At 35.7% G+C, this 10,913-nt stretch overlaps 1 protein-coding gene across 4 annotated transcripts in view; it reads right to left on the bottom strand.

The window, feature by feature from the left end:
* The window catches only part of LOC106875013 (E3 ubiquitin-protein ligase RNF126), a 48,208-nt gene extending 37,611 nt beyond the window's left edge, over window positions 1-10,597 (bottom strand). For all 4 annotated transcript variants that reach the window (XM_014922960.3, XM_014922959.3, XM_089358399.1 and 1 more), the window contains exon 1: window positions 10,480-10,597. In XM_014922960.3, the coding sequence (XP_014778446.1) occupies window positions 10,480-10,566 (87 nt within the window). In that variant the 5' untranslated portion in view covers window positions 10,567-10,597. The remainder of the gene's footprint in view (window positions 1-10,479) is intronic.
* Between the last annotated feature and the right edge of the window lie 316 nt (window positions 10,598-10,913).

The following is a 10,913-nucleotide window of genomic DNA, read 5'->3' on the forward strand; positions in this document are numbered from 1 at the left end:
GCTGACAAACCATATTGTTCTTATCAGCTCAAAACACGGTATGGCACATAACAAAACACCATTTTGAGCATGGCTGTTGCCAGTGTCATGTAAATGGCACCCATGCCGGTGGCATGTAAAAGCACCCACTACTCTCGGAGTGGTTGGCGTTAGGAAGGGCATCCAGCTGTAGAAACTGCCAGATCAGATTGGAGCCTGGTGCAGCCATCCGGATCACCACTCCTCAGTCAAATCGTCCAACCCATGCTAGCATGGAAAGCGGATGTTAAACGATGATGATGATGATGATGATGATGATGATGAAACCCTGGATAGCTGTATTTCACAAGACTTGTGGTTTTCCTTAAATAATAGTAATGAAATATATACATATTACATACATACTGGCTGATGTACTCGGTAATTCCCAGGAGTAAGATGTTCTATTGAAACGCCTTATTACTCTGATAAAAGAAAGCAATTTCATTATAACAGCCACAAAAGGTGTATTTTTCGTCACAAAAACGTACAAAAACTGTCAGCTGGAGGAGGGAGAAATTGTTGGAGGTTGGTAAGAGAGGTCATTGAAAGTTGTCTAGGGACGTTGTCGGAGGTTGTCGTGGTATTTTAAAAGTGAACTTTATGAAGGTTAATTTATTGAATGTAATATATGAATGTAGCATATATGTATAGAAATATATGAATGAAGTGTTAGAAGAAAGTGCAATAATAATGTTCACACTTACTGATGGTCGCTCTTAGTAACTGCCTTTAGCTTACAGAGTTCTTGTTTTTATAACTATCGAAAAGCAGCCGTAAGGATAGACATATTGTTGAGAACAAATGATTTCATTGGAGGTCTGTTATCTCCATTCCAGCCCCTGGTGGCCTAGAAGAGGTTAGAAGGGTCAAGTGGCAAAGACATTATTCTACTTAGCAGAGGCATCTGGGAAATGTATAACTGCTGTCATTCATGGAAAAATTATTGTTTTACTGTGAGAAGAGAGCTGTTGAAGCATTAAGTGAAATTTGGCAATTGAGGATTGAATCCATGCTATACCTGCATGAAGCTACTACAAGTACATTGTAGAATAAAAAATTTATCTACTGTCATGGAGAAAGTGTAACTGTAAAAATGCAAAATTATCGGAGTAATGGGCATTCAAAAAAGTATTTATGTATAGAAATGTGTGAATGAAGAGATTCAAATTAAGGAAGAGCAATAATAATGTTTAGCAGTTCAAAACTGAGTAGTGAAATGCAGAATTAGGTTGGCTGATCGTTGGTTCAAAGTAATCGAACATAAACAATGAAATGTGCTATTTCCCTCGAGTGTTTAAAAAAAAGGGGCTGGTGGTATGAGTTATTTCCCTTACGTGTTTAAAAAAAAAAAAGTTATATAAAGTGCATATAAAGGTCCCTTCCAGGGGCCGTATTATCGATTTTTTTCAACAATCTAAGTATGTCACGAGGTTTCCAGACACGAGTTCTACTCACGTGTCAAGTTTCATCAAAATCAATAAAACGATGGAGGAGGAGTTACATAACAACGTCACAAACAAACACACACCAATTCTCCACACATGTAGTAGATATATATTATCCACTACTTTCATTAACACATTTACAACCGTGTTTAGCAATATCTCAAATTTCATGCCTTTACCCCTCAGCACACAAATGAAATGCATAAATAACTTTTGCAATCAAAAATTTCTTACTCTCAATCACAGGCATAAATGAACCTATTTTATTTTATTGATGTTTGGCTTTGCAACAATTAATTACCTCAGAATGACCATAACCCCATTCTGTAACAGGCAATTTTTTTTTTTTTTTTTTTAAACATTGCTTGATGTATGCTTCTGCAGCTCAATCAACATGCTAAATCTTTGATCCAGCCTGTTTGATCAAGTCTGCATAATCAAAAAGTAGAGCGGTATGATGACAGAGGGACCAGGGTGAGTGGAGTGAGGTGAGAGTGAAAGAGTGAAGGTATAATTACAGAAAACTATTGGCTATGAGGAAGACTGAAAGGAGCATAATGGAAAGTAGTGCTGAGTGGAGGGAGGAGGAGAGAGAAATGGAAGGCAGACAAGGAGGGTGAAGTATGGTAGCAGTGTATGCATAAATCCAATACCATCCCTCACCTCATGAGGTGGGATGGGGATGGTGCAGTGAAGAGAAGATGACTTATCAGAGGTATGAGACAGGTTTAATACCATCTTCAATTATGACTGAAGGCCATCAATAGGTGATGGGGTGAATGTAGGGAGCATACATGGGAAAAGAGGAGCGGACACTAGAAGGCAGGAGTATCAAGATAAATAAGAGGAAAAGGGTGTGAAAAAAACAAAAAAGGGGGGGGGGGTGAGCAGGAGAAAAGGAAGTACAAAAGGAGGCTTGCCAGGATGTATTAGGTAAGAGAAGTAAATATGTGTATGTGAGTGTACATGTATGTATATCACAACCTCCACTGCTACCCTAATTTCAGCATTTGTTTTGTTATGCTTGACTGATAGATAGGCTATTTAGTATTGTACATCGTCAATCATCTCAGTCCTTTGTCACTGCCTTTGTAGAGCCCAACATCCTAAGGTTGGTCTTCATTTCATCCCATGTTTTTCTCAGTTTCCCCCTTCCACAGATTCCATCTACTTTGGAGTGTTCTTCATAGCTCTATAAATTGTCATGCACCATATGCTTCACATGCCTCACCACTGCAGTCTTCTCCTTTGCACACATCTGACACCTCATCAGGTTTCGTTTTCTTTTCCTCAATTCACTTGTACACCATCATTCATGCACACAAACAGTATATCATACTTGTTTCATTTCTTCCTCAGTTTTCACAAACCTTCTGCATTCAAGGTCCATATCCCAAGACTAAGCAGAATTGCATCTTGGACACAAGCATCATACAATATACCCATCACTCTGAAAGAGAAACACTTTGCTAATGGGGAACTTTCCAAACTGTTCTTACTCTGGTTACTAAGCTTTTAGAAGATTCACACTCCACTGTATGTTAAATCACCTAGATAAACTTTCAACTACTACAGTCTTCTGAGTATTTGAAAGAATCTAGTTTTCAGGTACTGCACCAGTCTATTGCTACATATGAAGTCTATCTCCTCTATTAGCCTATCTATGATCCCACAAACTCCTTGGTCAGTTTATAGTTTACACTGAGTAAACTATGAAATTTCCACCAACTTCTCAGCATAACAAGTATAGCTATTTCCTTTTCATCCCTATTTTTTAGGAAGGACAGTGATAAAGTCCTTGCTAAGCTTACTTTGAGGCTTCTTGATTCTAGGTTTTGCTTTCATTTTAGGAATTTCTTCTCCAAATCTTCAAGAGTTATCACAGCCAGATCATCTATATAACGGAATTTCCCAGGATAGTTGTTTTAAATTCATATGGTATCCTAAAGTACAATGATAAACAGAAGGGGAATGCCAAACCATTTGTCCAATCTTCATTTTCTAATCAAACACCAGATTAACAATGTAGAACCCTATCAAAGTCCTTCCCCAGGTCGACAGATGCTAGATACAGTGGCTCATTCCAAGGACATCAGTATTTCTTCCTTACAACCTCAAACCTCATCTCACTTAGACTAATTTTGTTCCTAATCAGTTCTGCTATTACTCTTTGTCAGTCAATTAGGTGCCTCTCTTGTGTCTGACACCTTCCTGCACTACTGAAAACATGCAACTTGCACATGAGTCACTTTGCCAAATATTCTCTGCATCTCATCAACTGAAGGCTCTCTTGCTTTCACATCTTCAATCACTTTACTGCTTTCAATTTGGATGGGTGATGCCTCTGTTGGGTCTATTTGAGAGGCTCTTTCTTACTCCTGTATTCTCATTTAGCTCTTTCAAAACACTTCCATGCCTTTCTTTTTGCTAAGGGCAAGTGTGCAGCTATAATTATTTCTACAAGGTTTCTATTTTGTCTGGCACAATGTCTTGGGATCCAGAACACCTCATATATATGAATCTCACAGTAAAGAACATGTGAATACTGTTTTATTCTTGCTACCTCTATTCTTTTACTTTTTTCTAAATCTGCCTGTCTTCATGGCTTCGTCTACAGTAGTCTTCCACAACCATGTCACTGGGACCAGTCACATATATAATCAATGGCCCTCAGCAAGCTTTCACAGAAACTCAGTTTTCCTCTGTTTAAAAGACCTAATTACCATCCTCCTTCCTATCATAAGCATCAACTAGAAATTCTGAACCTATAACCAACTTATTACACAAATATTCTATGTCTTTTACATTCAATTGTCTGCATGCCCACTTTGTATTCAATGATTACAAATTGAATAGCCACAAAAAAAAAAAAAAAAAAAAAAAAAAAGCATTATATGCCACTTGATGACAAACTTTATTTTTATAAAAAGCTAAATCACCCTCAAACCATACCCTAGAAGGAATGGAAAAAATTAGAGATATTCACAATAACATGTTAATACAAAAATAGGCCTCCAAATTTCTAATATGTATTTAGAAGGATTGTAAGGACTATCTATTCATCCCTCAAGGCAGATATATATTGATCTATTGACATATCTATAAATATGGTAAGTTGAAACTGAAGAAGCACATACAAAGACATTTCATTGGAAATGATTTGAGTGACCTAAGAAACTTCATACTGGATTGAAATCTTGCCAAAGTGTCATATGGACTGCACCATCAGAAACTCATTTCTACTCCTCTGTAATTAATAAAAATGTTGATTCTCAGTACCTTTCAGAACCAAAAGAAAAACCCAACTTTGCCTTAATTCATGCCAGTTCAAAGAATTTTAATCAGCTAATTCAGGAAATACTAAAACTAGGCTACACAATAATTGTTTATTTAGTTATATCAGTTTCCATTTACTGACAGAAGTTACAATAATCACTATACACATACAAACATACATAACATATTAGTTGTAGGCAGCTGTGCAATTACAAAGTTCACTCTACAACTCTATATAGTTACAAGTTCAGTCCAGCTATTTGACACCTGGGGCATGACTTCTATTTTGGCCCAGGGCCAATCAATACCTTGTGTAGGAATTTTGTAGATGAAAACTGTAGAAAGTCTGTTATGTGTATACGAGACCCTGAATGTTGGAGTCCCATGGTTTAACATGAGCAAAATGTGATATGCTTACATTTCCTGTTGACATTATCATCAGTTGCCCAGTGTTTTTGAAGACCTGTAAAGTAAGAAATCCCTTACTTGAAAACTAATTAAGGATCAGCACTAGGAACACCGTCTGACCAATTATGTCCACGTCTAGGCCATGCTAGCATAGAAAAACGTTAAATGAATATACATAGAAGTATGTATGCACCCCCATGCATGCATTCACACACATGCTTATGTGTATATATGTAAACATTATATACACACATGCATAGACACCCACACAAACAACTATGACAGCTTACAATTATCTGTAAAAAAAAGTAGAGTTAGATGCCATGAAACAGTAGGATCAACTTTTTCTTTTAAGCCAGAGCCAACAAAGGGCTCATGACCCCTGCAGGCCCTCATAGACATTGTTCCTCTCGAATCATTGCATGTCAAACAGCTGCAGGAAAGACATGAACAAAGGAATTCCAAAGGAGAGACATACTGGGAAAAATTGGGCTTAGTAATTAGTATGCAGCCTAAACACAAGGGTAGTAAGAAAGATGAATAGGTTAGTAATACTTAAGCAGAGATGGCATGAGCCAATCCAGTTGTGAGGAGCAGGGTTCATGATCCATGGTAGTAGAAATGAATGAGAAGACAATGTACCCATGGATCAGAAGCTTGAGCAAGTCTATGTGATCTTATGTCAATCAGTTACCTTGCCTTATCGGGATACAGTCTAAAGTATCCATGTACACATCTGCACTGCCCAGATATGAAAGCCATAATTTTTTATAAGCTACAACTGAGCTTTGTAGATTGTCAATAATCATCGAGGTCCATGGTAGCTTTTGGTCCTAAAGAGCAGTCAGCCATTGAGATATGGTCCTAGCTAAAGAATGTACTCTTATGTACTTTTACTTGGAGAGATCTTTGGTTACATGCTTAAAGAGATGACATTTTCTTTAATAAGAGTAGTGTTTGTGATTTTGTTTTATATTCTGCTGAAAGAGACAAGATAAGCAAATTCCTATTAGAGGCTTCCATGATCTCTGTTCATGGAGTCAGGCAAAGGTAAAGAAAGAATGCAACAATGCCCACTGATGTGCATACGAGGGGGAATGGTTGCATGTAATAGCAAAAGAGAGTGAAGGACATAGAGGCAGAAGAGCTCTATCAACATATACTGTGATCGGACAGGAAGTTACTAATCCAAAAAAGATGGGTTGAGTTCACAGGCAAGCAGCTTCAATAGATCTGTCAGACCCAGGAGAAAGTTTGTTGATGGCAAGGGCAACAACGTTACTTTCATGAAATTTACCTACCAATGAACTCTCATTCATTGGCAGGTGACACAGTAGCTCAGGAAACTAGTGAATCTAGCTACATGGAAACAGTACTGGTGATCATTAAACGCAGAGAGAGAGATTCAGAGTGTTAGTGAACATTGTTAATGGTCATCTCCATTAACTTAGAGATGCTGGAAAGGAGCGTAATAGGTCGATAATTGCCAGAGAAGTTGCTTTCCTTGGGAAAAGGACACAATGTACTGGTTTCCAAAATTCAGAATAGATTCCTGTGCAATAGGAGAGATTGAAGAGTTTGATTAGTTTCATTATAAACTAGACTTGGCCCGTCATGTTCACAGAAAGAGACATTTTTAGGAACGGTGGCTTTGTCAGCTTGAAGTAACTGAAGATACTTTTGCACTTGGTTTGTGCATGCAAGGTGCTGAACCTGGTGAGTGATAGAGGATAAATTTTGAAGGAGATTTGCCAAGTTTGGCAGCAAAGATTCTGTAAAGATAATGTAAACAGTTTTTGGATGCAGTTTGGAAGGTGAGATAGCTTGGGAGTTATACAATGAATAGAGTTAGCCTTTGCAGTTCAGATAGTAGTCTTGCAAGTGATACACAACAGGGCAAATGTTACCAAGTTTTAGGGATGTAGGTGAGGTTTTGAGGTACTATTGGCCTTATTTTACTTGAACAACTTCAGCACAACTATGGTAAACGAAGTCCTCCACTTACAGGACTTGGAATATTGATTTTATGTTGCATGTGCGATGCTAAGAGACATACATAAAAGTATTGTTTCAATCACTTACCAATCAGTGTCTGAGGAGTTGGGCATGAAACATAGGGCACCAGTAGTAGTTGGCATAAAACTGGAAGAGCTCCACCCACTGGATTACAAAGTGAAATAAGGTGCAGAGGAAGGGATTAAGTGTTTTGTTATATATGGATGTGTGCTGGGCAACTTGATAGGTGTGGGAGATAGTTACACACTGTTAAAAACTATATTTGGAGGTGAGAAAGTGCAAGGTGTTTGGGATAGGTATCAATCTGGTAAGCAAAGGATTAAAATTATTTCTCATTATAATAATCGACCTTTCACTTTAGATTCCTAGAGAAGACATTTTACTCTATTACTCACAAAAGTACTCCCTATCTTCATCATACAAAAAGACACATTGAATAATATAGCCAAGATCACCATTTCTGAAAACGAGTTCAACTTCCCGAGTGGGTTCAGCAGAACTAGATCTCACTGGTCTCAATTACATCATCTAACAGATGAATGACTTAAATGTTCATCATATCTTTTATATTTTCATCTTTACAACTTCATTCAATGACACTATCTGCATTTCATTCTATCCAGTTCATCTAAAACGAAAAATATTGTTTTTAGAAGAGTTTTACAAAACCTATAAACCCTTTCCAAGTGTGCAATATCATTGTTATTACTGATCTTCCTACTTTCAAAAAAACCCAAAAAAAACAAAAACAAATTTATATTAACAGTGCCACACCTCAAAAAATAAATAAATAAATAAATAAAATGTCATTGTATACCTACTTACTGAACGACCAACCTCTATACAACGAACAAGCCTATTTTCACTTTTGAAAAATAAGTCTGTTGCTCTTAGTCATCTGTAATTTACCAATCCAAGCACTTTAACTTGTGTTCTTTTCGGATTCTATAAAACCATATTATTATCTGACATGTTGATTTCCATCAGCTATTGATCTCTCAGTTTTCCGTAGGTTTCATGCACAGGAACTGAACATAAAAGCTACATGGTCTTGAATTCCAAACTGAAAATAACACTAATATAAAACTATCTATTGCAAATGAATTTGACAGAATTTTCAAGTAATGAGGCTAAACTATAAAACAAGAAGAAAAAATATTTAAAATGAATAAAAACAAAAACATACAGGATCTAGTAAAATACTTAAATAGTTCCTTCCCAACTAATGACCGCCCCATTCTGTGTATGGTACTTTCACTCCGAATTTCAACCGAGAACACTTCACAGGTCATTCGTTAACAGAAGTAGCGAGTATTACGTTTACCAGTCAATGCGTTTGTATGCATATTTTAATATCTATTAAATGATAAAGAGGAACGAGATTATTATTCAGCAGTTTGCCGCGAGTATTTACCTACAAAACTACATATTTAATACCCGTGAATTCTCAACGAGTATGCACTATTATTTTAAATGAACCTACGAAACATGAGAAGTTTTAGGAATACTATAGTGGCCCGTTCGTAGCCTGTTGCCAATAGTTAATTTAGATTTAATGACCCGAACAAAAAAGAAAAAAAAAACCTTTCATAAGCTTCACACAAATACACAAACATATACAAGACGGCCAAGTAAAATAATAGTAAAAATAAAAAAAATCCAGAAACAAAACAACGTTGAAAAGAGAAAATAAATGAATGGTATTGACTCTTCTTTCTCCTTAACATTCCATTTACCTTGTCCGCTAGACGAAGCGATTTTCATCGGTTTAATTTTCTGAATATAAACCAACTATAAAAGTTAATACTAAACGTTATCAATGTAAAAATATATTATACATATATTATCAATATAATTCAAATGCAACTTAAAACGACACTGGAAGAATGAGGAAAATGTGATTTTCAGCTTCTGATTTATTTTCTTTTACCAGCAGCACCACAATGAAAACCAATATGTCACATGTAGTGAACATGTGTAACTTAAATAAAAGTGAGTGGAACTGATACTTAATGGTGCTGACAGGTCAATTAGTATATTTGATATAGATATCGATGGAGTGACCCCACCCACAAACTAACTCATCGTTCTTGGTGATAAACGTTTGCGGTTTCAATATCGATAACAGACATACACCACTCAAGTAAAGTAGCTTTTATGAATATCAATCATTTCTTAGCCGACTTCCGTGTGTGACCAATTGAGAAAGAGGTTAAGTGAGGAGAAGACAAAAAAAATTGGATGATAATAATAACAGCTACTGAATAACGAAATGCAGTAGTGATAAATGGGATATTATATATAACACGCACATACTGTTGTTGACTGATAAACAATTGCTTCTAAATTTACAACAGCTATTGTCGCCATAGTCTCTTTTTTTATATAGGATACGCCTTAGATAATAAAGAGGACAAGGAGACAATATATACATATATATATATAGTATTAGGGAAAAGAACCAAGGTTTATGAACTCATCGATGAAAATCCAGTCACATATAGAAAAATTAATACTTAAAAAGCACAATAAATGAGTATATTTTACTCTGTAAAGCTCAATTTAATTTTAATTTTTTATAAATTGATTTTAATTGAGTTTTTACCTGTAATTTTGGATTTTGTCCCTAATATTACATACATATATATATATATATATATATATATACACACACACACACACACACAAAGAGGCACGCATATACATATATAGATAGATATATTATAACTACATATACACACACACACATATATATATATATAGAGAGAGAGAGTGAGATACGATATTCCCCCTTATGTAATGGACAAAATTCATTAATTAATGGATGGCCTTTTTCTAGTGTCTTCAAGCATCATGTGTATTAAATCATATAAGCATAGATTCCCCACCACCAACCTTCTGTATGGAAATGTAAGTAAGTATAGGTTAAATGAGGTAGTTATGAGAAAACGCTCAAAAAACCGAGGACGAGAAAGAACACAGTTCAGAGGCGATTTTAACATATTTCCTGTCTTCCTGTCCTCTTAAAAAGCATAGTGAAACGAAAATTTAAATCAAAAATAAATCAAATCCGGCATATTTGGTTAGCTTATGCAAGAAATGAACATCCTAAGTAATTAAATAATCGAAAAAGATACGAGGATATAAGATAATAAGTGATTATTATAATATAAAACGGAGATACACACATATATTATGGATTAGACATTAACAAAAATATATATTAATGGGGTTAGTATAGGGTGGAAAATAGAGACTTGGAAAATGGAATCGATGGAATTTTTTTCTCCAAGGCAAAACGTCTATAACTTACAGGTAGATTTGGACTGATTTCAGCTGAGCAGGAATGACAATAAAATCTGTTCAACCTAGGTTGGCTTTCAAACGCTGCCTCCGCCATTTTCACCAGCGGATTCAGTTGAGATGAAAACGAAATTCCGTCCCCTTGTCGTCGAAAAGGAGGAACTACCAGAGGACGCTGCTGCTGTTTGTCGTCGTCACCGCTGGACTAGCTTTCATTTATTTATATTTACATATTTATTTACTTCTTTATTCATTCATTTGTTTATTTCTTCTTTTTTTTTTACCAAAACAGAATGGTACGATCAAAATGTTGGGCGTGAAACCGTGTGTTTTTTGTTTAGAAATTATTTATTGTAACAACATGAAATATATTGATAATAATAATAATTTATTCAGCTATTAATCACATTAATCATAAAAAAGATATTAAAATGTATTTAACAG

The sequence above is a fragment of the Octopus bimaculoides genome, chromosome 10, assembly GCF_046866305.1.
Source record: "Octopus bimaculoides isolate indiv1 chromosome 10, ASM4686630v1, whole genome shotgun sequence".
Lineage (NCBI taxonomy): Eukaryota > Metazoa > Mollusca > Cephalopoda > Octopoda > Octopodidae > Octopus > Octopus bimaculoides.